Below are 27,906 nucleotides of genomic sequence, written 5' to 3'. Positions count from 1 at the left end.
AAAATTTAAAGCTAAAATGGATCACTATTTTTACTATTTCTGGGATTTCAATCTCCCTAAATAGTCATACATCATCCACCCACCCTTTGATAGTTTACTTTCTGCATCATAATTTTCTAGAAAACAAACTTATTCATAATTTTCACTCAGGCGCCCCCGGAACGCCCAGCGTCACCGACTGGGACAAGGACCACGTGGACCTCAAGTGGGCCCCCCCACGAGACGACGGTGGCGCCCCCATCGAGGCCTACGTCGTGGAGAAGAAGGACAAGTTCGGCGAGTGGGAGAAGGCGGTTGAGGTCCCGGCTGGGACCACGACGGCTACTGTGCCGGACCTGATTGAGGGACAGACTTATGAGTTCAGGTTGGTTGTTGTGGTTTTGTGAGGCTGTTAAAAAAGGAATTTATGGTTTTGATAGCTCAGAGTGTCATTCTAAACAACTTTGAGTTTTAAAAGGATGTAGAGTAAAATTTGATCATAAAGAGTCTTTATGTGTCTTTATTAAAGACCCTCTGACCACTCCTCTTTGCGTTTTCCTGACGGGTATAACGATATTTTTGAGACGTCACTCCGAAATGCGTAATAAGATTTGAATGATTGGAAATCTTAAGACAATATTGTCTTAAAATTTCCAGCGATTTTCATATTTTTACTGGCAACAAAAGTATCTGACCGGGTGTGGTTACCCATTAGCCAATAGCCATAATATAAGACCTGAAACTCGATACTCATCTTCTCCTACCCTCCCACAGAGTCCGTGGAGTAAACAAGGCGGGTCTCGGCGAGCCCAGCGAGAGCACGCACCCGATCGTGGCGAAGGCCCGCAACCTGGCGCCCAAGATCGACCGCACCAACCTCGTCGATGTCAAGATCAAGGTCGGACAGAAGTTCGGCTTCGATGTTAAGGTGAGATTTCATGATTTTTCCTTATTACGTAATCATCCTAGAGACTAGTAGACCAGCTCCAGAGTTACTGATACCCTAAGAAGAATTATGACCATTATGAATCCATAACAGCGAATCGGTCCGATGCGAGCTCGACGTCACGCTTTCACCTATGGAATACCTGCAATACTATGTCTCTTTGCAGTTTGGTTTTCTACAGTCGTCGAAATATAATAGGCCCGTTTGGACAGCTACACAAATTTGCTATTTACTTGATGAAATACATAAAAAGACACATAATCTGGCATCATATTATTTTTTAACGGACGAACGAAAAAAGAACTTTTAAAGCCCCAAAAGTTACTTATTGTTTAGATTTTTTATGATTTAGGTTTGAGACCAGCTGTTATCCCATACATTTTGGAGCTGTCCAAACGGGCCTATTATATTTCGACGAATGTAGCTCTATAGTTCTATAGAAAACTAGAAAGACTAGTTCTAAAAGTATATACACTAACCCAAATCCATTCTTCCCTCCTCAGGTGACCGGAGAGCCGATGCCAGAAACCAAGTGGTACCTGGCCAAGCGTGAAGTCAAAACCGGCGGCGAGATCAAAGTGCAACACACAGACTACAACACCAAGATGTTGTGCAAGATTGCCACTCGAGCTGACAGTGGCACCTACACGGTGACAGCTGAGAATTGCAATGGGAAGGATATGGCGGATGTCAGGGTGACGGTGTTGAGCCCGCCCAGCCCGCCTAATGGACCTCTGAAGGTTTGTGGATGCTTTTGTTTTGGTTGATGACTGTGACGTATGGTATCAAATGGCAGTAGCGCCATTAGTGATAATTAATTGATATTTTACCTTTTCAATATTTGCCCTTCCTAATAAAGTTATTGACACAACAGGTGACTATCACAAAGTTGTAAAATTTAAGTAAAAATATAATTGCTACACAAGTAACTTTAATGTGTTTAGCTTTCCTCGTCCAAGCAGAACCTGCTATGTAAAAGTCATCAAATAGACGTTGGGTTCTCCTAAAGAGCGCCGCAACACTATTCCTGCACCAACCTCATCCAGCCACAACACTATATTCCACATCCACCCCCACAGGTATCAGACGTCCACGCCAACGGCGCCAAGCTCTCCTGGTCCCCGCCCTCAGACGACGGAGGTCAGCCGATAGACAAATACATCGTCGAACGTATGGACGAGGCCACCGGCCGATGGGTCACGGCGGGAGAGACCGACGGGCCCACCACCAACTTGGCAGTCGATGGGTTAACGCCCGGACATAAGTACAAGTTTAGGGTGCGGGCGGTTAACAGGTTAGTTGTGGACTTGAAGTAAGATGCTTTAAAATATAGCATGAGTCTTTTGACAGCTGTCAGATCCAGATATTTATGTCATTTGTTCGTTTTCAAGGGAAAACTAACTTTATTTACCAGTTATAAGCTGAATGCTATATTTTACAAAGTCTCTGTGACATGTTTCGTGTAGGTTTTTGTAAATAATTCAATATTGCCATTCACAAGCAAAGAACCTATCAGTTCTGCTGTCGATTTATTATGTAGGTAAATAGTGAGTTAGAATCGGGAAATAGTGAATTTCATATTGTTGTATAGACGAGTCAGACTACCCAAGTAACATTTCATTCGAGCTTAGGTTGTAAGAAATGCCTTTAGGTTTTATAAGGGTTGTGAAAAGGTTAATGCTTTGCTATCTGGTCATATTGAGTACTTGAGAATGATTACTAAGTCCTAAAACTAATTGTTTATTAATACAACCTTGTAGCTGCTGATAAGAGTTTATATTAACGTTATTTTAACATGTATTTCAGGAGTATATAGTTCTAGGATCTTATAGTTGTCGTTGACTCCTGATTTACTTCTAGAAAAGCTAGCATTAATGCTAAAGTGAGAGCTTAAGGTTAAATTTTTAACCTTGATACAACCATAAAGTTATGGAATATTTAAATTACTTATAAGTATTTTTTAAAACCTATCTTAAACCTTTAGGTTGATAAGAGTTGTCTAGGCAAACAAATTAGGACTACTTGGTGAAAAACAAAAGCATTAAGCACTGGCTATGAGCTAAAGGCATGATTTAAGTCCTACAAGAATATTTTAAAGCTTTAGAGGCATCCTCAAAATATGTTTAATGCTTTTTAGTAATTTCCTAACGGCCGCCATATTTTTTCACTGAAATAAAAAAAAAACTTACCAAAAAGCTACATTTTAATTAATAAGGGAAAATTCAGTAGCGTTTCCTATACTATTCCAAATATATGTTTTTTTTATATAGACAGTACTTTTATTTCTAATATAAATTTACACCAAACATAATATTTTATCTATTTTTTTTAATTAAAATATCTTCAAATTTATCATTTACAAAAGGCCCGTCACTTATACAGAACTATTATCCGAAAGTATCACAATAAAGTGCTAGTCGCACAAGGTTTTCATATTTCCTGACTTCAGCCTAACTACTTACTATATTTTGTATTAATACAACACTTACAAGTTAGCCATTTTGAGTCTTGGAAAGTGTCAGGTAATGGCGCCATTTATTATAATTATTATAAAATCTTACACAGAAACATTTTAAGACCCGAGAGTCCTGGGAAGGCATTACAAATATCCATCAAATATGTTTCAAGTTATAGAAGAGTTACATCCAGAACTAATTTAGAACTTAAAAGCTGTCTTCCAAGGTTATGTTAACGTTAAATTAAGGTTGTGAAGGTTTTATTTAGGTTCTGTGTAAGTTGTTCAAAAGGTTCTGGGTTTGAGCTATAGGTTTTGCTGTAGCTCTCAGAAAGGTTCTAAAACGTGGGCCCTTTTTGCACTCAGGAGGTTAATATAAGGTTAATATAAGGTTATCGAGCCTTCTAAGTCTCACGAGTTGATTTCCATACAAAGGTTCTAGAACCTTTTCAAAACCTTTTTAAAACCAAAAATGTTACTTGGGTAGGTACTATCCTTACGTACAATCAAAAACACCAAATAAGTATCCATCACATATAGCCAACAATTTAACCCACAATCTGTCTCCAGACAAGGCAAGTCGGAGCCGCTGACGACGCCACACGCTACCGAAGCGAAGAACCCCTACGACGTGGCTGGACAACCAGGCACGCCCAAGATCAAGGACTTTGACAGGTAAATAAATAGTGATAATATACAATTTAAAAAAAAAAGTTTGCCCTTCCGCGTACCACACTGCAGGTAAGGTGGCATTTACCCACCTGACGCGGGAATGATTTTCATTTGCTTTCTGTGGTGACCCGCCTTTCTGGCTATACCTATATCTAAAGATTGATATTTAAAAGTGTCATTTAGGTCCTTTTATTGAACTGCAAACAGCATCAGTAAATCTGTCCATGCTTGGATACAGGCATCATCCAAGGAGCATGCCTTCATCATACCTTCCACTACTTGCAAAAGGTCGTCAGACCAGCAGGCTGGAAGCTATTATAATCAAGCCTTATTGGAATTCGTAAAATATGACATAGTTGAATAAATAATGTGGGTGCATGGATTTACAGTCGTTTGGTAAATGCTTTTATTTCACACAAAACTTTCGAAAAATATGCTTTCGTCACCCGTTTTTACATATTTTCGTTCAAACACATCATACATAACACCTACTTCCAGGGACTTCGTGGTGCTGGACTGGACGCGTCCAGAGAGCGACGGTGGCTCCCCCATCACTGGCTACGTGGTGGAGAAGAAGGACCGCTTCTCGCCTGATTGGGAGGAGTGTGCTATGGTGAGGAATATTGGCTGGGTTTTGGTGTTATGACTAGATTTTTGAAAAAGAAATAATGTTTTTGGGCTACCGATACGTGGCTGTAGAAGTAAAATATGCCAGTAAAATGATGAAATGTAATCTCTAATTTAGTGTATGGATCTATACTGCATTCATTCTTATTTGGCGAAAAAGGTAAACAATCTTTGTGTGTCTTTTTAATTAAAATACTATTAAACAAATAAACTACGGCCAAAAAAAATGGTTTAATTACGAAATCAATCATTTTTGCTTGTAAGTATTTCATTTGTCATTTTGTTTTATTTTATAAAAACACATACTCACGCCTTGTACTAATGCAAAGGGGAGGACCCTTGCGGGGTAGGCAGAGGTGCATTGCTGCACCCACTTTTCGCCAGAGTGTTCTGTTAGTCCCAATGTAATAGGGGGCGGGCCTATTGCCATTTAACGGGCACATCCAAGACCCGAGAACAAATATCTGTGTTTAAACAAATATCTGCCCCAGCCGGGAATCGAACCCGGGACCTTCGGCTCAGTAGTCAGGGTCACTAACCACTACGCCATTCGGTCGTATTTTAAAGCTTAGTTTTTAAATTTTCAAATAAAAAGACACTCCAAGATTACTCCAAATCTACGACAAGTAAGAAAAAATACATTATAGAATTGTTTGGCCATTCATTATGTAAAGAAGAAACAGTTAACTTATGAACTGTGTAGAAGTTTGTTTCTTGGTAGGCTGTAAGTAGTTTACAAAACGCTGAATAGTCATAGTAGTACATAAATAAAGTATATTCATAAATTACACTAACCGAACCCTCACATCCACAGATCGACGGCGACGTAACATCAGGCAAGGTGCCGGATCTGATCGAAGGCAACACGTACGAGTTCCGCGTGCGAGCCGTCAACAAGGCGGGCAAGGGCATACCTTCAGACTCCACCGGACCTCATCTGGCCAGGCCCAAGAACCTGGCGCCCAAGATCGACAGGAACTTCATGTTCAACATCAAGATCAAGGCCGGACAGAACTTCGAGCTCGAAGTACCAGTCGCAGGCGAACCCACTCCGACCAAGGAATGGACCCATGGAGACAATGTTGTCATCAACACAGACAGGGTCAAAATCGTCAATGACGCACACGGAACTAAGTTCAGGGTCGTTGATGCTAAGAGATCTGACGCTGGAAGCTACACGCTTAAAGCCAAGAACATTAATGGTATTGATACAGCGACTGTCAAGGTTGTGGTGCTAGATGTGCCACTACCGCCCGAAGGTCCACTTAGAGCGGATGACATCACAAGGTCAGGATGCACTCTCAGATGGAAGCCGCCTAAGGACGACGGTGGCAGCGAAATCTCACACTACCTGGTCGAAAAGATGGACCAGGAGAACATGAGGTGGGTGCCGGCCGGCGAAGTCCAGGCCTGCAACATCAGAATCGACCACTTGATCGAGGGACACGACTACAACTTCAGAGTGAAGGCCGTCAACAAGCAGGGCGAGTCTCAGCCGCTGATTGGCCACGAGCCCGTCACGGCTAAGGACCCCTACGGCACGCCAGACAAACCTGGGACCCCAGTGGTTAAAGACTGGGACAAAGACCACATGGACATCCAATGGGTGCCGCCGAAGAAAGACGGAGGATCGCCCATCACTGGATACATTATTGAAGCGAAGAAACGCTACGGTCCTTGGGAGACCGCTGCCACGGTACCAGGCAACCAGACCACCGCCACCGTCAACGGACTTACTGAAGGAGAGGAGTATGAATTCAGAGTCATTGCGGTTAACAAAGCCGGCAATGGAGAGCCAAGCGACGCGTCGACGCCGCAAGTCGCTAAAGCGCGATTCTGCGTGCCACACTTCGACAAAATGCTCCTTTGCGACAAGACTGTCAAGGCAGGACAGAGGATCCAGTACGAGATCCCGATAGAAGCATCCCCGAAGCCGACAGTCGAGTGGCAGATCAACGGCAAAGTGGTCCACCCGACGGAAAGACTCGACATTCAGATCCTACACAACAGGGTCATACTAGACATTCCATTCTCGACCAGGGCCGACGGAGGCGTGTACAAACTGACCCTCAAGAACGACCTGGGAGTATGCTCAGGCGCAGCTCAAGTCACCGTCCTAGACAAGCCTTCGAGGCCGGAGAAACCTCTGGTTGTGTCCGACATTACAAAGGACTCTTGTTCGCTATCATGGAAGGTGCCACTGGACGACGGTGGATCACCAATTTTACATTACGTTATTGAGAAGATGGATCTGTCCAGAGGAACCTGGTCTGATGCTGGTATGAGCACATACCTGTCACACCAAGTGACGAGGCTTATTCACATGAAGGAATACCTATTCAGAGTGTCCGCAGTGAATGCGATCGGCCAATCAGAGCCGCTTGAGCTCGGTAAATCGATCATTGCGAAGAACGAATTCGACGAGCCGTCTTCTCCAGGCAAGCCTGAGGCTACGGACTGGAGCAAGAACCATGTGGACCTACAATGGACCACGCCGAAGTCCGACGGAGGATCGCCTATCACTGGTTACATCATCCAGAAGAAGGAGAAGGGAAGCCCATACTGGGTGAACGCCGTTCATGTACCACCTGGCAAGAACAAGGCTACAGTGCCAGACTTAACTGAAGGACAAGACTATGAGTTCAGAGTGATTGCCGTCAACAAGGCCGGACAGTCGGAACCTTCTGAGCCATCAGACATCATCACTTGCAAGGACAGATTCGTGGCGCCGAAGATCCTTACGCCGCTTCACGAGATCAGAATCAAGGCTGGTCTCATCTTCCATTTGGATGTCAACTTCATCGGAGAACCATTCCCTGAAGTCGCCTGGACTTGCGACGGTAAACCTGTGCTTACTAACGAGAGAACAACAGTCACGTCTGTTGGGCATCACACTATTATTCACACGGTTAACTGCAAGAGGACCGATGCTGGTTCCTACAGGCTATCTCTGAAGAACGACTCAGGATCTGATGAGGGAAGCTTCGACTTGATTGTCCTAGATGTACCTGGACCGCCACAGGCACCGTTTGAATACGAAGAGATTACTGCGCAATCGGTCACGTTGTCATGGAAACCGCCTAAGGACAATGGCGGCAGTGAACTGACAGCCTACGTCATTGAGAAGCGAGACCTGACACACGGAGGCGGATGGGTCCCGGCCGTTACCTACATCAATCCTAAGTTCAACCACGCAACAGTGCCGCGATTGGCTGAAGGAAACAAGTACGAATTCAGAGTGTTCGCTGAAAACTTACAGGGACGCTCTGAGCCTCTGGTTATCGACAAACCAGTGGTTGCAAGGAACCAATACACGGCTCCGGGCAAACCTGGCAAGCCAGAGCTGGTTTCAGCCGACAAAGACCACATTAAGATCAGATGGTCACCGCCTATCTCGAACGGAGGATCCAACATCATCGGATACGACATCGAACGACGAGACAAGGCCACCGGCAGATGGATCAAACTTAACAAGGATCCCGTCAGGAACAACGAGTATGAAGACGAGAGGGTACAGGAAGGTCATCAGTACGAATACAGGGTGTCCGCAGTCAACGCGGCCGGCCCCGGACAGCCTTCCGACCCGTCCAACGTATTCGTGGCTAAGCCAATGAAGGAAAAGCCGAAACTGTACCTCGACCACCTCATTGGTCGCAAGATCAAGGTCAGAGCCGGAGAACCAATCAACGTTAACATTCCAATCACTGGTGCGCCGACGCCAACCATCTCCTGGACCAAGGGCTCGATTTCCCTGCTGCCGTCGCACAGACTGTCGCAGGAAACTAAGAACGATGAGCACAAACTATCCATCGAGAAATCGACCAGAGATGACGCAGGAACCTACACGATTACTGCCACCAACGCTCACGGACGTGACTCGGCCAACATCGAAGTCATCGTGGTCGACAAGCCGGGACCGCCTAAAGGACCTCTTGTCCCCACTCCCGTCACTCACGACTCCATCAGCCTCACCTGGCACCCGCCCACAGACGACGGTGGCAGTGAGATCACCGGCTACGTCGTCGAAGTGGCAGAGTTCGGAGTCAACGACTGGCGAACTGTCGCCGGCTACTGCCCTAAATGCTCCTTCACTGTCAAGAACCTTACCGAAGGAAAGAAATACGTGTTTAGAGTACGCGCTGAGAACCTCTACGGAGTTTCCGAGCCTTTGGAGAGCAAGCCGACGCTTGCCAAGTCGCCATTCGACCCGCCAGATGCGCCAGACACGCCAAGGATTGCTGGCTACAGCGCCAACACTTGTGCTCTCGAATGGGAGCCTCCCAAGAACTGCGGAGGCAAACCAGTCACCGGCTACTACGTCGAGAAGAGGGAGAGAGGCGGCGAATGGGTGAAGATCAACAACTACCCCACGCCAAACACATGCTACACAGTGCAAGACCTGAGGGAAGGAAACAAATACGAATTCAGAGTTATTGCCGTCAACGAGGCCGGACCTGGTAAACCCAGCAAGCCTACTGAACCAATCACAGCGCAGCTGCAACGATACAAGCCCAGCACGCCTGAGGCGCCTAAACCAGACCGAGTCACCAAGGACTCTGTCACACTATCCTGGAGGCCGCCCAAGAGCGATGGCGGAGCAAAGATCAAGGGATACATCATCCAACAGAAAGGCAAGGGCGAGAAAGACTGGAAGGACGTCAATGACCTACCCATTACCGGCCTCGTTCACACTATTCCTAAACTCAAGGAGGGTGACGAGTACCAGTTCAGGATTATCGCCGTGAATGACGTCGGCAGATCCGACCCGAGCAAGCCTACTCCTGACGTCAAGATTGTCGAACAAGCCGACAAGCCAACCATGGACCTTGGAGGCGTCAGAGACATCACAGTCAGGGCCGGAGAAGACTTCTCCATCCACGTGCCATACAGTGGATTCCCTGAGCCGACCGCCACGTGGTTCGCTGAAGACAATCTGCTGGATGTCAAGGGAGACACCAGAATGTTCCAGAAGATCACTCATGACTCGGCCTCGCTGGTCGTCAAGAACGCAAAGAGGACCGACGCTGGGCAATACCGCTTGCAACTACGCAATGCGTCTGGCTACGACACGGCTACCATCAATGTGCGTGTCCTGGACAGACCGGCTAAGCCTGAAAACCTACGAGCTGACGAGTTCGAAGGTGAAGCCCTCACGCTGTACTGGAACCCGCCGAAAGACAACGGAGGCGGCGAAATCACCAACTACGTCGTCGAGAAACGCGAAGCCAGAACACCAAACTGGACCAAGGTATCCGGCTACGTCACGACGCCGTTCCTGCGCGTGAAGAACTTGAACGTAGGCAGGGATTACGACTTCAGAGTGATGGCTGAGAACCAATACGGACAGTCGGACCCGGCGCAAACCTCAGAGCCAATCAAGGCCAGACATCCATTCGACCCACCCGCTGCGCCCGGCGCGCCTAGGGCCGTCGAAACCACTGAATCTTCCATCACACTCACCTGGACTAAACCACGTCACGACGGCGGATCACCGATAACCGGCTACATCATCGAGAAGCGACTGATAACCGAAGACAAGTGGACTAAAGCGTCGCACGCACACATTCCCGACACCACTTACAAAGTGACAGGGTTGATTGAGAACCACGAATACGAGTTCAGGGTTTCAGCGGTGAATGCGGCAGGTCAAGGCCCGTACTCACAAAGCTCGGACGCTATCAGGGCTACCGCTGCACCAAACAGTCCCAAGATCACTTCGGACCTCAGCCTGAGGGATATCACGGTGATCGCTGGTGAAGAGATCAAGATCACTGTGCCGTTTACTGGCAACCCTAGGCCTAAGGTGAGTGCTAGTCTTCTTTGTTATATATTTTTTGTTACAATACAATTAATCGCCTTATAAAGTTTCGGCCGGAATTTCCAAGATAAAGAAGCCTTTGTAACACTATTCAAAGTCCAATTTATCTCTATGCAAACATCTAAACCAACTGACCTGAAATTTTGCGTTGATATAACTAACACACTTATCCATTTATAAAACTTAACTTCTCATTTAAATCCCTAGGTATCCTGGCTCATAAACAACGTGGAAGTATTCCCGGACAGCCGGCTCCGGTTCGTGACGTCCGACATCGACACGGTGTTCCACAACTCGTCGGCCAAGCGATCCGATTCCGGATCGTACACGATACAGCTGATCAACAGCGAGGGATCTGACAGTGGAAGCTGCAGGGTATGTTATGATGTTTTATCTAGATGCTAGAATGCGTGTCAGATTAATGGGTATATCTGAAGTTGAGTCAAAAGTTGAGAATGACGCAATATCATTTACGTTTACGCGCGTCTCATAGCTATAGTTTTGAATGTGCAGACTTATCTGGCGCGGACTATAGGAATGCTTTTTAGACTTTTATAACTTTTAGAGAAGAACTTGCTATTCAGATTTAGTAATTCTAAAGCGGATAAAAAACAATTTTGCTCTGTGCTTTCCCATTTGAAAAGCTCCCCAATATTCCGAATATACGTCTCTTCTTCGCCATTTTCAACATCAAAGATGTAGGCCTCATTCAATCTATGCCACTCATGACGGGCTATCTCTATCGATTCGCTACGTTGTTCGTAAAGTACCCTAAAGCTAACGCTTACACTCTCCCTCCCAGGTGCTAGTAGTAGACCGTCCATCGCCGCCGCAAGGCCCGATGGAGGCGACAGACATCACGCCTGACACCTGCACGTTGTCATGGAAACCACCGCTGGACGATGGTGGATCGCCCATCACCAACTATGTGGTGGAGAAGATGGATAACATGGGCGTAAGTGGTGTTTGTTTGTGATAAGTTGTGTATTGCTGGAAAGAATATCATAGTAATGTTATAGACAGGGTGTCTTTTAAGACGGTTACTGCAAGTTTGTGATGACGACTGGTCGATGTATTGGGCTGACTATATCGCTAAAAAAGTAAAAGGATTTGATGTAGATATTCGATTTTAGTTTTTAGTATACCCAAAATATATTTACATAACACTGATATAACCATATTTCGGTTTGCTTCTTTCTCATAAGGGGTCATGTTTATATGCGTATTTAAAAAAATATCTAAGATAAGTAAAGTGATCATGCGAGTTCATGCGACCTTATCCTTGTCAGCCATTGACAACTAATTTGACTGACTAATCCCTTCAACACGGTCATAAATCATACTCCAGCTCTAGTCATGTCAAAAAAGATATCTACTAGCAATATAGAAACTAATACCTTCACTTCCCCCCCAGGTATGGACAAAGATATCCTCATTCGTGCGCAACTGCCACTACAACGTGATGGGTCTCGAGCCCAACCGCCAGTACACGTTCCGCGCACGCGCCGAGAACCAGTACGGCGTGTCCGACCCGCTCACCATGGACGATAGTATTACTGCTAAGGTAAATATTTTCACATCAACTATAGTGATAGATAGATAGATAGATAATTCTTTATTGCACACAAAAAAAATGCACAACATAGGTGGCCTTGCTGGTGATATGCATAACTTAACCGATTTTATAAATCTTAGATTCGATGAAATACTTCTTAGTCGATTTCGAAAGGTCATTATTATTATAAAAACCCTTTCAAACCATGGGCTTGCCATTGTTATACATTGAGGGAAAATTACCCTATTTCCAACCTAATCAATATTTTCCTCCTATTGTGCCATTCACATGCTTACATGACTAAATGTTTATGAAAATGGTGGATATGGCTGTGCCCCCCATGTTGCATTTAATATGGATCTGCTTTTTGATTGAGAGCTATATAAATATAAAAAAGTCTCATGAAAACATAATTGGCTAAGTGTATTGAACTCAACCAACCAATGAATTAACCCTAAAATCCTCCCCACCAGTTCGCCTTCACGATCCCCGACGCCCCCGGCGCCCCCCGAGTCACGGAATGGGACGGATCCTCGGCGACCCTCGTGTGGGACCGGCCCCGGTCCGACGGCGGCGCCAGGATACAGGGCTACAAGCTCGAGTTCAGAGACGTGCAAGATGGCACGTGGACTGGTGCTGACTATCTGGTCAAGGATTGCCAGTATTTGGTAAGTGGACACCGTAGTAATTGGACTTAGTTTCTCCGTTAAACTAAGGATAGTCGGAGCGTTAATACAGCAATCTTCCTCTTTGTAGTGTCGAAGGCAATAGAATGAAAGTTGCGCGCATTATATAGGTACTTGCATGCGCTGTTTGACTCTTATTTAGTGCCATCGTAGAGAAAACTGGTCACTTAGCTAGGTCTTGGTCTTAGACCCGTTATATGTATAAAACGGATCCTCGGTGACCCTCGTGTGGGACCGGCCCAGGTCCGACGGCGGCGCCAGGATACAGGGCTACAAGCTCGAGTTCAGAGACGTCCAAGATGGAACCTGGACTGGGGCCGATTATCTGTAAGTTAATACCATAAAAAGGAGAATGGTGAAGGATAGGGAAATAGCAAGCAATATCCTAGCTTCGTCGTATCTGTAATGAATGACAACTGAATGAAATTGCGTACTTGAAGGTGTTTTAATTTAGCGCCTTTTTGTCTGTTACTTCGATCGCTAAGGTTACCTCTTTAAGCACTAAGTATCAGTATTTAGAACCTATTGTTTTGAATTGGAAATGTAGGTACTTATGTAAATAAAAATAACAATGTGCCGAAAAGTTATTCTGCTATATATGTTTTGTTTTTCAATTGGTTTGCATTACATGTTTTCCTATATCAACACAAGATTACAACTTCCCTTTCGACTATCCTCATAAACAATATTATGAAGTTAAGGGCTATTAAAACAAATCTAACTAAACTTTCTTTCCCCACAGGCTTACAACCTGGAAGCAGGTCACGAGTACGAGTTCAGAGTGCGTGCCAAGAACGCTGCAGGTTTCAGCAAGTACTCGGCTTCATCACAGAAGTTCAGGGTGAAGCCGCGCCACGCGCCGCCCGGGCCGCCGCGCGCGCCCAGAGTCGTCAGGGTTGGCAGGAACTATGTGGACCTCAGCTGGGACCCGCCAGAAAACGATGGAGGTGAGTGGAGTTAGATGAGGGTACGATTAAGTGGTTGGCTGGTGAGATAGACGTAATAATGTAGCAAAGAAGGGAGGATTGCTTTTATATTGCCCGAAAACGATGGATGTAAGACAGCGTTTATAAGAATGTTCGAGAAATATCGAGATAAGGCAGCGTTTAGTATTAAAAGCCAAATGAGGAGCTCCCGAATTGAACGATCCCGCATGGCTAAAATCGGCAGATAGCTTTATGTCACTTTAGCTTATCAGTAATGTTTGAGGAATACTAGTAGTTACATCTTACTAGTAGTTTAAACGCGAAAGTTTGTTAGTATAGATGGATGAATGTTTGTTACTCTTTCACTAGAAAAATAAAAAGCAATGTTGATAAAATGTAATATGTAGTATGCTGAAACCCTGGATTTCCATTGAGGCACTTCCCCCGAATTCTTACAATTTTCAACGCTAGTTTCTGACAATTCCTGTTATTTCCCAGGCTCCCGCGTGTCCGGCTACCTGATCGAGCGTCGCGACGTGGGCGGCTCGGTGTGGGTGAAGTGCAACGACTACCACGTGGCCGACACCACCTTCACCGCCATGAACCTCATCGAGAAGGCCGACTACGAGTTCAGGGTGGTCGCCGTCAATGCCGCCGGTATGTAGTGTTGTTACTGTGGTACATACATACTGAGGGTAGAGATAGTGTGGTGACTACCACGTGGCTGACACCTTCACAGCCATGAACCTCATCGAGAAGGCCGACTACGAGTTCAGGGTGGTCGCCGTCAATGCCGCCGGTATGTAGTGTTGTTACTGTGGTACATACATACTGAGGGTAGAGATAGTGTGGTGACTACCACGTGGCTGACACCACCTTCACAGCCATGAACCTCATCGAGAAGGCCGACTACGAGTTCAGGGTGGTCGCCGTCAATGCCGCCGGTATGTAGTGTTGTTACTGTGGTACATACATACTGAGGGTAGAGATAGTGTGGTGACTACCACGTGGCCGACACCACCTTCACCGCCATGAACCTCATCGAGAAGGCCGACTACGAGTTCAGGGTGGTCGCCGTCAATGCCCCCGGTATGTAGTGTTGTTACTGTGGTACATACATACTGAGGGTAGAGATAGTGTGGTGACTACCACGTGGCCGACACCACCTTCACCGCCATGAACCTCATCGAGAAGGCCGACTACGAGTTCAGGGTGGTCGCCGTCAATGCTGCCGGTATGGATTCTTCGCAGTTCTTATAACAGAGACGAGTTAGATATAGGCAAAATATGTTACCTGAGTCGTTACCTGGCCAGCACTGGACCTGTACCGACTACATAAGACCGAAGAATGACTGTTATGGAGCTTCTATCAATTGAGCAAATTGTTGATTTTCTGGGTGTGTGTTAAGTAGACAGAGGTGTACATTTTATTTGCAAATGTCCAAAGTCAACGTTGATGACAATGACTCTATTGGACACCCTCTTTCAGCTCTTACCTGTAATTTATCTATTTGAGGACTCCATGTACTAAACACCACCAATCTCTGCAGGCAAATCCGAGCCATCCACCTGCACAACGCCCATCCGCACCGGCGAAGAGCTTGGGGGCGCCAAACCCGAATGGATCAAGCAGATGGGGGCGCACATGGCCGCCCCGCTCGGCCGCCCCTTCACCTTGGAGTGTGTCGCCACTGGCAGCCCCATGCCGCACGCCAGGTGGCTGAAGAACGGACGGGAAATTGTACTGGGCACCAGGTTAGTTGCTGTAATGGATTCAGGCATTATTTCCGCGAGATACAGGAGTAAATAAGTAAAAGTTAAACTGGAGAGCTGTTATTGTCTTACAATCATCCAAACACTAACATTCAAAGCCGCACTTTCGAAGACTACCTGACTTCCAAGTATATAAGGTAGACACTATTCTATTCTTCATTAACATTATGGATCACTGGACAATCTGGATGCTGAAATTTCTTGTAGTAACTTTTTCCCCTTGCCTGGAAGCACACACACGTCTCTTACTCAAGAACACTAGTTTTACAAAGGGTGCCACAGTTACTAAACCCCCCATTTTCCCCTCTAGGTTCATAGCAGACTGCCGCGAGGGAGTCATGAAGCTGAACATCCTGGAGGCCACCAACGCGGATGAGGGAGACTACACGTGCGAAGCCATCAACAACATCGGCTTTATCTACTGCACTGGACATTTGAAGATTGGAAGTGAGTACCTACATAATTTTAAGATGTGACATTTGTGCATAGTGGCCATTGATATTCCTTGGGATAGGCCTATCTCCAGCTGTGGATGATTATTGGCTGATGATCATGATGATGATAATGGCCATTTTGGAGCTACCATAACTAAAATTGTCCTTCCGGAAAATTATAAATTTACGGATCCAAAAGTCCTTACTATTGGATATACGGGCGACGAAACTACGTCAAACACGCCGTAAGAATTCGTGTTTTCAACAACAGGCCTTCCACTAACACATTTACTTCCCCAACAGACCCGCCACGCATCACACGCATGCCCGGCGACCTCCACCTGCCCGAGCACGACAACACCAAGATCAAGATCTTGTACACCGGAGACCAGCCCGTGGACGTGGTGATGATGAAGGACGGCCACAAGGTCACCGACTCGCCGCACCTCAAGTACACCGTGTTCGATGATTACATACTGATCTTCATCAAGGATATCTGCAAGGATGATATGGGTACGTTCCGAGAGAGTTTTCTTGCGTTACTAGTTTTTAGGCGCGAGATTCTGGATTAAAAAGTAGCTTATAAAACTCAGCTGCCGCTTCACAAGTATGTTATCGACGTAGATAAAGGTTACTATATCGCGATTCGCCATAAATGCACTGTGATTGATAGAACGCGATAACGGACCCGTAAAACAGCCACAGGGAGAAGAACCGTTAAAACGGTGATAGAATTATTGAAATAGGTTGAGTAGTTTCTGAGCTAACTAAGTACAAAGAATGTAAAAGATCCTGTACACCGGAGACCAGCCCGTGGACGTGGTGATGATGAAGGACGGCCACAAGGTCACCGACTCGCCGCACCTCAAGTACACCGTGTTCGACGATTACATCCTGATCTTCATCAAGGATATCTGCAAGGATGATATGGGTACTTTCGTTAGCTTTGTATCGCTTTTAAAAACCTCCCAGAGGAAATTCCGGATTAAAAAGGGACTTACTACTGCGCGAGTTCGTTATCGACGTAGATAAACGTTACTATTTCGCGATTCGCCATAAATACGCTGTGATTGGTAGATCGCGCATTTAACGAGTTTATCAACTTTCGAAGAAAGAAGCAACAGGTGATAGAATCATTGAAATAGGTTTAGTAGTTTCGGAGCTAATTAAGTGGAAAAAATCAAAACGATATTGTATATTTGAAATTCTGGGGCTGTAATTTTATTAGTGTCCAAACACAATAAGTACTCTTTCTATCTATCTAAACTGCTACCTTCTTCCACAGGCTCATACAAGCTAACCATCAAGAACAACTCCGGAGAGACCTCCGACTCATTCTCCGTGACAGTGACCGGCCTGCCCGGACCGCCACAGGACCTGATCGCTACGGACATCTCCAGACACAACTGCACGCTGTCGTGGAAGCCTCCGAGCTACGACGGAGGATTGCCAGTCTCGCACTATGTGGTTGAGAGGCTGGATATTTCTGGTAAGGTCCTAGCGTGGCTGTGAAAGCTTCGATAGTAAAATTTTATTTTGTTTTGTTAGAGCTACGCGTAACGAATGTTATAGCGGAAGGGGTCAGAGGCTACCCGAAATGGATCCACAATATTTTATGTATGCGCCATCTTGGTCCGAGAATCAAGATGTACATAAGCTTCCTTACGATGGTTTCCTTGCCTATAAGATTACGCTCACGCTATTGTGACGGTTATCGAAAGAGCATTTTAACTATGTATACAATAAATCTCTTTCTTAATTGCTGAAATAAGATCATTTCAGCACTGTGTGTCATTAAACCTTAATTCACAAACAATTCCCCCCTACCACAGGCACAGTATGGATAACGATCGCGTCGTCAGTCCGCGACACTCGCTTCGTAGTACAGGGGCTGACTGAGGGTCACGAGTACCAGTTCAGAGTCCACGCCGCTAATGAGAACGGCATGGGACCGGCCTGCGAACAACCTAACCCTGTTAAGGTGAGTGGAAACTGTCTGTGGTAAATATACATAGCGCTATCGGTGATTATTTTGGATGCCGGATACCTTTTTGACCTTTTTTCTATCAAAAGTTACTATACCTAAAAGTAGGAAAAAATATAGCAACAGTTTAATTAGCTGGCATCAAGAAACATGTTTGATAGATGGTCTGTAAAACCATCATAGGCTTTATCTACATCGTGCATTTTGTACAATTCATAAACTACTGTATTTTAGAAAGGGTAATTTGTCTTTGATCCTCCATATTAGAGTTTTTCATTTTGACACTATCTGTAAAACATTTACCGTTAGCTTCAAGTGTCAGACTATCTATCTATAGCTAACATGCTCATTAACCTATGTATTACCCTCAGGCGAAGGCACCGTTCGACCCGCCGTCAGCGCCCGGCATCCCGAAGATCCTGGAGGTGGGCGGCGACTTCGTGCACCTCACGTGGGACAAGCCCGAGCACGACGGAGGCTCCAGGGTACAGGGTATGTACTTTTTGTATGTGCTAGGGTAACTAGTATGTACTGGTACCTGATGACTGATGAGGCAAATGCTATGTTACAAAAGATGTTTAGAATTTTGGTAGTCTTGACACTGACGATGGTGAATGCCATAATAGATTCGGCACCACAAGTTGATGTGTTTGCGGATGGCTGGCCAAAGTTAAAAAAGGCTTGTCTGAAATTTTGTGAGTCTGATGGATAAATATTATTAAATAAGTATTATTATTATTAGAACATTATTATTATTATTATTGTGCCTCTATGTTGCGCTAAGGTTTTTCTTTTAAACTGTAATGCTATGTAGTGTGATGATGAATAAATAAATAAATAATTCTTCGCACATAAGGTCGTAAAGTCAAGGTCGCTGATATGCCTGATTAAACTTCAAATATTAATATCCAGTGCTACATACCCATCATGAGTGTAGATGTCATTTGTAGTGGTGTAAAAAAATACCCTGTAATTCATAAAAAGTTGTTGAACATTGTGACAAAAGAGTTATAACAGGTCTATAATGTATATCCATGACAAATTTTACCCCCATTGACAAAAAAAACCCTAATAACTATAGACGGATATGTTATACTGCACATAAAATACAAAAGGAAATCCACAACATGGTCGGTACATTTAGCGACCATATTAATAATGCTCTTCCCTCCCTTCCAGGCTACTGGGTAGACAAGCGCGAAGTGGGCGCATCAGCATGGCAACGCGTCTCCCCGACCCTGTGCGTGGCCAACATGCTGAACTGCAGCAGTCTGGTGGAAGGAAGGCGGTACGAGTTCCGCGTCGTCGCGCAGAACGCGGCTGGCCTATCGCCACCGAGCAGCAATAGTCAGCCGGTGGTCGCGCAAGACCCCAAGGGTAAGTGTGCTTGTGTGAGAGAGTCCATTGGGGAACACCCAAATATTCCGAAAAACTTTTTTCCGAATTTGAAAACACCGAATATGTAATTTACGAAATATTGCAATACCGATTTTTTTAAATGCCGAATTCTAAAAATCACTTAAATTATGATTTCGAATATTATAATCACGAAGATTTGTTATTACGATTGTCAAATACACGAACGTTAAAAAATACGATTACTTAAGCATACGAAAAATAAAATAACGATTTATTATAATCACGAAAAATTTAAATCCCGATCGAAAATGTGATAATTCGTGATATTGACAAAAAACCGTAAACGTCTTAAAAACCTTAGACCCAAAACCTAAAGATAGGTGCGACGACGAGCAAAGCGAGGAGGAGCGTGTTAGGTGCACATAGATATCGAAAAACAAAGCGGAGCGCAGCGAAGCGGAGCGGAGCGTTTCAAATATAGAGCAAAACAATTACTCGGAATTTTATGGTGTTTAACCTTAAAAACCTTAGGACCTAAACCTAAAGATAGGTGCGACGACGAGCAAAGCGAGGAGGAGCGTGTTAGGTGCACATAGATATTGAAAAACAAAGCGGAGTGCAGCGAAGCGGAGCGGAGCGTTTCAAATATAGAGTAAAAATATTGTAAATAAAAAACTATTTGTAGTATTTGTTGTTAAGTAACACAACAAAGCAATAAAATTGCTCGGATTTTTACGGTGATTAACCTTAAACACCTTAGGACCTAAATTTAAAGATAAGTGCGACGACGAGCAAAGCGAGGAGGAGCGTGTTAGGTGCACATAGATATCGAAAAACAAAGCGGAGCGTTTCACATAATTTAGCTTAAAAAATATTGTTAAATTGTATACGGATTATGCTGTTAATAAACACACTATTCTTAATAACTATTTCTTGTTAACTAAGATACATTCGGGAATTTGTATTTTCGGAATATTAAAACTTCGGGATTCGTAATTTTAACAATTCGTTATAATAAAAGGTCGTACTTTTAAAACATCGAAATAATAATATTCGGAAAATTGACTTTCGTCATTTTAATAAATATGTTGTTTGAAATTTCGTTTATTAACTATTCGTGATTTTCGTTGTTCGGAAACTTGAAATTCGGGATTGTGAATTATTCGGAACTATGAAATTCGTAATTTTAAAAATCGATATTTTCATATTCGTAAAAAAGTAATTCGGATTTATGTAGTGTACCCTCATAAGACACTTGAATGACAAAGTTTCTAGTAAGTACACCACTTTTGCAATAGCGTGTATGTGCAGCAAACGAGTAATGAGTATGTAGCGAGGGATACTGCCGTCTTTATATGCTACTATAAGCAAGTGAAGGTGCAGGATCCCAAGGGTATTATGGTAACTGATGGATTGGGGGACCACCCTGTGCGTAGCCAACATGCTGAACTGCAGCAGTCTGGTCGAGGGAAGGCGGTACGAGTTCCGCGTCGTTGCGCAGAACGCGGCGGGTCTATCGCCACCGAGAAGTAATAGTCAGCCGGTGGTCGCGCAAGACCCCAAGGGTAAGGGTTTAAAAATTCTGGAAAAAAATGTTGGGTTCTCCATTGTAAAAAGTCACTTGAATAACAAAGTTTCAAGTACATCAGTTTTGCAACATTGTGTATGTGCAGCATATAGCAATGAGTATGTAGCGTAAGACACTCGAGCCCTCATATGCTACTGTCAGCAAGTGAGGGTGCAGGATCTTAAGGGTAAGAGTGTTATGGAAACTGATGGAATGAGGCTCTTCTCCTTTGTTTAGTGCTGTCCACGCACCACACAGCCATCGTCATCGACATAGTCACCTTTAGCTATACATATATAGTATATATCTCTCCCAAACAATATAACTAACAAAACCATGTTTAATTCCAGCGCCGACGCCACCGGAGATCGTGAAGCCGCTGCGCAACGCCAACTGCATCCAGTACCACAACGCCAAGTTCACGTGCACCATCACCGGATACCCGCGACCAACGATCACTTGGTACAAGGGTGAGTTACGACAGTCTATTTATAGTCAAATTCAAGAGAATAGGCTAAAAAGCCCATAATATGTCGCTTGGTCTTCTCATTTACTTCACTTCACTTGAAAAGGTTTTTCGAACCTACCTCTCAATACTAATAGTATCTTGTATCTAGAATTTATTTTATTTTACCAGGTTATTAAAAGGTAGGTTTTTGATTGGCGGCGCTAGTAAGCCTATTGAGAAAAGTGCTAAAATTTAGAGATACCTAATTTGGGCGTTAAGGCTGCAAGGAAGTCAGTTGGTTTCTAAATATTAACGTTGTTGACAAAATTTATAAACTAGGATAAAAAATTTGCATCATTCGAATAACCCTATCAAACACACCTAATAACCCCTCTCTCCCCTTCCACAGGAGCCCGCGAGATAACCAACGGCCCGCGCCACCAGATCTGGAGCGAGGGAGACAACTACATGTTAACAGTCGTGGACGTGTACGGTGAAGACGCGGACGAGTATGTCTGTCGCGCCGTCAACAAGGCGGGCGTCAAGAGCACCCGTGCCGAGCTGCTGATTTGCAGTGAGTATATAACAGAGTATATTACATATAGGGTCAAATCGATCCCCGCTGAAGGGGTCTGTTAACGATGTAGATATAAAGGCAGCTGTCACTATATCGCAATGAGCGATAAATACGACGCTGAGATCGAAGCGTGCATTAAACGACTTGATAACTGACCCGTGCCGCAGAGTAGCTGTTTCTACGTCTGGCTCACTCTGGTATGCGACGTGTCAGTCCTTTCTACACAGGTCCGTTAAATACGTCGATAAACGCTATATAGGAATGAGCGATAATTACGACGCTATGATGGAACGTGTGTTATACGAGTTTATCTACGTCGACAAATGATCTGTTCCGTCGGGGCAGTGGTATGTTCCTACATCTGGCACACTGTGGGATGCCACTAACGATAATATGACTGGCCAGTTTATACGGTGATAAACGCTAGTCTAGCTCCTGATTAAATCTGGAACGAGAAGCTTTTATGCTGTGAAAACTCTGGCACTATAATCTACTCCTGCATACGTGGTTGATGTCAACAAGTCATCCAAGTTATTATTATTAAGCCCTCCTTTTGTAGATTTATTTCTTATTTTTGTGCAATAAATAATTAAATACTAATAATAAACAATATATTATTTCCTCCCAACAGCCGCACCAAAACTGAACGTGCCGCCTCGCTTCCGCGACACGGCTTACTTCGACAAGGGCGAGAATGTTGTCGTGAAGATACCGTTCACCGGCCACCCGGTGCCCAAGATCACGTGGGTGAGAGAGGGAGAGACCATCGAGTCGGGACACCACTACCATGTGGAGAGGAAAGGTGAGTGATGTGGCAGTTACTGATGCTTTTACCTTCTTTCATACGTTGCCGCCTTTGGAGGTGTGTGGGATGCCGCATCGTCGTTGCCTTCCATTTGTTACCGAGTATACATTACTAAAGCACGGTTGCTAAGAACATTGAAAACTGGACATTGCCCTTTTAATATTTGTCTCTGTCGCACAGTAATATGGCCCTCACGCTCTCACACAAGGTTACTGTGAGACAAACGATATGCCCTCACAACATTAAAGTCAGTAATTTATACTATGTCGATGATAGCAAATCTTTGCCGCAGTACTTCCTCACTTATTTATTTATTTATTTGATTCACCAAAAAGGATTAAATGAAGTCTAACGATAAATGCATCTTCAATATCTTCACTTCTAAACATATTTACTATACATTCCAGAGAGGCACGCAGTTCTCACTATCCGCGACGCGAGCAAGCTGGACTCGGGCCCGTACCGCATCACGGCGGAGAACGAGCTGGGACAGGACTCCGCCATCATCAACATCGAGATCAGCGGTGAGTGATGAGGAAGAATGATGTTATACACTCACGACTTCACGAGCACTGAAAAAGTTTAAACTGCCTCTGATGTTCGATTATGTCACTGGACTTTTTCATTGCTCGCAAGTAAAATTCATGTAATTGAAAATTCATGTAGTCTGGTAGGGAAACGAAAATGTGCCATGAATTTTGATGATAGGAGGTCTACACTTCAAGCCCTATGTAGCTGAGGATCACAGAATATGATGATGATTCTTAAAAGCCCTGCTTGTTTCATCAACCTAGCAAGAAAGCCCTGGGCAGCAGTTATCCAAACTGACTGGTCAATCCTTTCACCAAATGATAACCCAAAGTTTAGCTCTAGTGTTTGTCACGGATGTGATTTTTGTATATTCTGATTTCTGTGGTATTATCGCCTGCACCTAAAACCCATATCCTCAATCAAATCTTTACAACACCCCCTTCAACCCTCAGATCGTCCGGACCCGCCGCGCTTCCCTCGCACGGATTCAGTGGCTACAGAGTCTCTGGCCGTGTGCTGGCAGGCGCCGGTGTGGGACGGCGGCTCCGACATCACCAACTACCTGGTCGAGAAGAGAGAGCACAACATGAGCAGCTGGATCAGGGTTGGCAACACCAGGTGAGAACAGTGATAAATAAGCTAATGAAGGGGAATAATATACTTCGTTAAAGGGTAAAGTATGGCTTTTAAACGGCGTTGCTACAGAAACTAGCTGGTCAAGAAGCGAGAGCATAACATGTGTCTAACTATATCAGGGATGGTAACACCAGGTGTGTTGCATTGGTTGAAGATGGATGGTCTAGGATGGGTTTGAATGGCTCGGATGAAAATTATATCTTAAGAGGCATGGCTACAGAAAGGTAAGAAGACAAGGATTATTAGTTGGATTAAAAGGCGTATAAAGGGATATAATCAGCATGGATATGGGGTGTGTCAAAAGTGGCATAGTAAGCTGAAGCAAGGTTACTGATAGCTCGTTGGTATAATCCTCGCACGGATTCAGTAGCCACAGAGTCCCTGGCCGTGTGCTGGCAGGCGCCGGTGTGGGACGGCGGCTCCGACATCACCAACTACCTGCTGGAGAAGAGAGAACACAACATGAGCACCTGGATCAGGGTTGGCAACACCAGGTGAGGACGGAAGTTTAATTAGGGTTGGCAACGCCAGGTGAGAAGGATGATAAATAGGTCAAATGAAGGGTAATAATACATACATGGATAAATGGTAAAGCGTGGGTTTCAAATGTTTGGAAGAAGGGATAAAAAGCGTTGCCACTAATGTTTATGTCCCTCTTTCTATTGCCTTCTGGGACTGCCCTGCACCGGCGGCTGTTATAGGGTATCCCAGATGGATTTTTTTATTGTTGTGAAAATCTGTGTCTGCGTCATAATTTGGTAGTAGGTATTTATTAAATATTCTAAAGGCTATTTATAAATATGTAACCTTCCACCCGCAGATTCACAACAATGGCCGTCACCGGGCTGGTCGCCGGCAAGCAGTACGAGTTCCGAGTGTACGCCGAGAACATCTACGGCCGCTCCGAGCCCAGCGAGCCCACGTCGCTCGTGCAGACCAAGGCCATCGTCAAGAAGGAGTTCAAGAAGAAGGAGTACCCTGGTCAGTACATCACATGTGACTGTAGCCCCTAAATGTAGCAACCTCCGGAACTATGAAATTGACCCGTACAAATATCAATATGTAGGTAGAAGTCGATAGGATTTCACTTTGGGACGATGTCAATCGTCGTGGATGAAACCGTAAATAATGAGATACAGGCCCCTTACAAAATTTAAAAGAACCATCAATGTCATGTAGCTTTGGATAGTTGGATTGAATGGAGGTATTCTTCTGATTTCTTCGAGGATTTTATTAATGACAGACGAAAGTTTGTATGTTCCGGCTCACCCAAACATAATTCGTCTTTAGCTTAATAATTTTACAGATGACTTACAATTCTATTCTTCCACAGTTGACGAGTCCGGCAAGCGTATCCGCACGAACGCGGACCACGGCCCGGTCAAGGACTACGACAGCTACGTGTTCGACATCTACAGCAAATACGTGCCGCAGCCAGTCGACATCTCTACTAGCTCCGTGTATGATAAATACGACATACTGGAGGAGATCGGTGAGTAGAGTCGCTGCTAGATGTAGATGTAGACTACTAGTGATAGATGGGAAATGAATGTGCAAACACTTGGAGGAGTACCTTGGCTTAAAAAAACGAACGAACGAGACCTGTCATCGTTTCCATTCAGTCTCTAAAGCATGGATGCACAGACCGCGGCCCGCGGGCCGCATGCGGCCCGCCGATCGAATACTGGTGGCCCGCCGACAGCAAAAATAATTGTCGTACATTCAAATAATATTTAATTCAAAAAAAATATGTTCGAAAAGTACTCAATTGATGACATCGAAAGCGAATATAGAGATTTATTGCATTATACAGAAATAAGGTGGCTAAGTCGTGAATTGACACTGGAACGATTTCTTAATTTAATAAGTAGACGAAATTGGAATTTTTCTGGCAAAAAATCAAAGGGATTTCAGGAACTTAAAAATCCTGACCAATGCAGTAAAAAATTGACAAAATTCAAAACGACCAAGATTTATGCAACAACTTCAACGAAAGAAAATTGCTGCATGATAAAAATACATAAAAAGAGTTGCGTATAAACTCTGCTCTGAAATTTGTACCTATATATGTGAACATACCTTTTCAATACTAAATCGACAAAAAATCGAAACCGCTTTGCAAACGAATGTTTAGAAGCAGTTTTAAATTTCAACCAAAAAATAAAAAAACACGATTGTAAGCACTTTTCAGTGCCACGCTTCTCGCAAAATAAATCAATTCTTTTTCAATTTGAATATCATTATCAATTCTTTATTGTCTTTAATTAGCTATACTTCTGGCGGCCCGCCATCAGTTCATAAATTGTCCGAGTGGCCCCTAGTCTTGATAAGTCTGTGCATCCCTGCTCTAAAGCTTCGTTTGTCGTACGCTAGATTGGCCCTCCAGTAAATTAAGGAAATAGAAGCATTATAGATGGTTGAGTGAATTTAATAGGCTACATGGTGACAGTGACAGATGTGAAAATATGATCACAAAAATACACGTAATAGGTATGCATGCTACACTTCTTTACTTAGCAGTCAAAATAAATTAATGGTTATGTTAGTCTTAGTTTAAGCTACTATTGGCTCGCATTTTCAAAAATAATGGTACTTACCTTCATCTATGGTTCTCACGCAACGCAAAGATACTGTAACGATGGCCATTCTTTTTGAAATTGCGAGTCATTATTGACCACTAGGTGCTACCTATTCTGTGCTGTATGTATCTCGTGTAATGTATCAGCTAGAAAAATATAGACCAACCTTAATATTCGAGAATTAAAATATACAGTGTCTATATCACTGCCAATATATCATTGATACATTACATTCGAGTGCTAGCAAAGAGGAGGCACCTTAAAACACAATCATACTTCAATCATAATCATAACTTTCCGAGTTTAGTAGATAACCACGAACTCTTTTAAACCATACTTTATACTCTGAGCACGAAAATAGGTCTTATACTCTTAACCCACTTACGAAGTTGCTTGTCAAAATTTTCAGTAGATATTTTTGTTAATCAATCTTAGTTCTACTAACCTTTAAAAATGTCGGATAAAAAATTGGATTCGGTGAATATAAACCAACACATTTCACAGGTGACTTCGTAAGCGGACCTTCTAGGCGAAAATCTGGCAGAGGTCTGTCGTTTGAACTAGATGTCTTGCCTTCCTATCGTGCTATCTGTTTCACTCACTTTACATTATATATTTGCGGTCTTGCTCTCAGTATTTATGTATGGTTTATTTTAGGTATTTATTTAATTATGTTTAGTACTTATTGTTAATTTTCAATCTTCAAATTCATTCGTAGTTTTTAATCTCTTGAAAATTATTTAGCAGCACGCTTTATACGGCATCTACCTAAGTATATATTATTTTATATTTAAGTACACTTTAGCTTATTTATATCGGAATGTGCAATAATAGAGAATATTGTAGATTATAAAATTAAGCGCACGTTGACTTTACGTATAGTTATGGGCAAACATTTTGAGTAATGTCTTAAATTTATGTCCATGAAGTTCTCCCATAGCTGTACTGTAAAGCCCTATAAGGTGATTCAGTATAAATTTCGCCCTTGACGAAAGCGAAAGCGATACATTTTTGCCACCTCAGTCGTTGTGGCAAAAGTTGGAACTACCCACTTTCCATACCAATAACTTTGACCGTTGGTTCTCCTCATCCGACGCCATATTTCGCTTTCCTTTATGGCAGAAAATGAATTACGTAGGAAATCAAATGAAATATTTTACCGTCCCCCCTCTAACTCTATCCGCTTGTAGGCACAGGCGCGTTCGGCGTGGTCCACCGATGCCGCGAGCGCGCCACCGGCAACGTGTTCGCCGCCAAGTTCATACCCGTCGCCGGCGCCATGGAGAAGGAGCTCATCAAGAAGGAGATCGACATCATGAACCAGCTCCATCACAGGAAGCTGATTAACTTACATGATGCCTTTGAGGATGACGACGAGATGGTGCTGATCTTTGAGTTGTGAGTATTGGTTTTTGGTACTTATCTTTAAGAGAGAAGTCAAAGAGGATGGTGTTTTTGTAAGGAGTAGGTTTAAAGACAACAAATCTCCGTCGCCGGCGCCATGGAGGAGATAGATATCATGAACCAGCTGCATCACAGGTAGGTAGAA

The 27,906-nt window shown here is 44.1% G+C and overlaps 1 protein-coding gene across 1 annotated transcript in view; it reads left to right on the top strand.

The window, feature by feature from the left end:
- The window catches only part of LOC105392710 (twitchin), a 122,884-nt gene that overhangs the window by 78,718 nt on the left and 16,260 nt on the right, over window positions 1-27,906 (top strand). The window contains exons 110-137 of the mRNA XM_048630837.1: window positions 151-364; window positions 754-907; window positions 1,429-1,665; window positions 2,005-2,219; window positions 3,951-4,055; window positions 4,551-4,665; window positions 5,494-10,482; window positions 10,705-10,872; window positions 11,300-11,452; window positions 11,912-12,061; window positions 12,526-12,720; window positions 13,481-13,685; window positions 14,163-14,321; window positions 15,215-15,419; window positions 15,748-15,884; window positions 16,175-16,384; window positions 17,157-17,360; window positions 17,704-17,852; window positions 18,227-18,347; window positions 19,035-19,232; window positions 21,132-21,251; window positions 21,639-21,803; window positions 22,438-22,608; window positions 23,019-23,135; window positions 23,595-23,760; window positions 24,599-24,759; window positions 25,112-25,270; window positions 27,548-27,755. Coding sequence (XP_048486794.1) covers window positions 151-364; window positions 754-907; window positions 1,429-1,665; window positions 2,005-2,219; window positions 3,951-4,055; window positions 4,551-4,665; window positions 5,494-10,482; window positions 10,705-10,872; window positions 11,300-11,452; window positions 11,912-12,061; window positions 12,526-12,720; window positions 13,481-13,685; window positions 14,163-14,321; window positions 15,215-15,419; window positions 15,748-15,884; window positions 16,175-16,384; window positions 17,157-17,360; window positions 17,704-17,852; window positions 18,227-18,347; window positions 19,035-19,232; window positions 21,132-21,251; window positions 21,639-21,803; window positions 22,438-22,608; window positions 23,019-23,135; window positions 23,595-23,760; window positions 24,599-24,759; window positions 25,112-25,270; window positions 27,548-27,755 — 9,550 coding nt within the window. The remainder of the gene's footprint in view (window positions 1-150; window positions 365-753; window positions 908-1,428; window positions 1,666-2,004; window positions 2,220-3,950; window positions 4,056-4,550; window positions 4,666-5,493; window positions 10,483-10,704; window positions 10,873-11,299; window positions 11,453-11,911; window positions 12,062-12,525; window positions 12,721-13,480; window positions 13,686-14,162; window positions 14,322-15,214; window positions 15,420-15,747; window positions 15,885-16,174; window positions 16,385-17,156; window positions 17,361-17,703; window positions 17,853-18,226; window positions 18,348-19,034; window positions 19,233-21,131; window positions 21,252-21,638; window positions 21,804-22,437; window positions 22,609-23,018; window positions 23,136-23,594; window positions 23,761-24,598; window positions 24,760-25,111; window positions 25,271-27,547; window positions 27,756-27,906) is intronic.

The sequence above is a fragment of the Plutella xylostella genome, chromosome 27 (assembly GCF_932276165.1).
Source record: "Plutella xylostella chromosome 27, ilPluXylo3.1, whole genome shotgun sequence".
Lineage (NCBI taxonomy): Eukaryota > Metazoa > Arthropoda > Insecta > Lepidoptera > Plutellidae > Plutella > Plutella xylostella.
The sequence above is the reverse complement of the archived record's forward strand: the minus strand, read 5'-3'. Positions and strand labels throughout refer to the sequence as shown.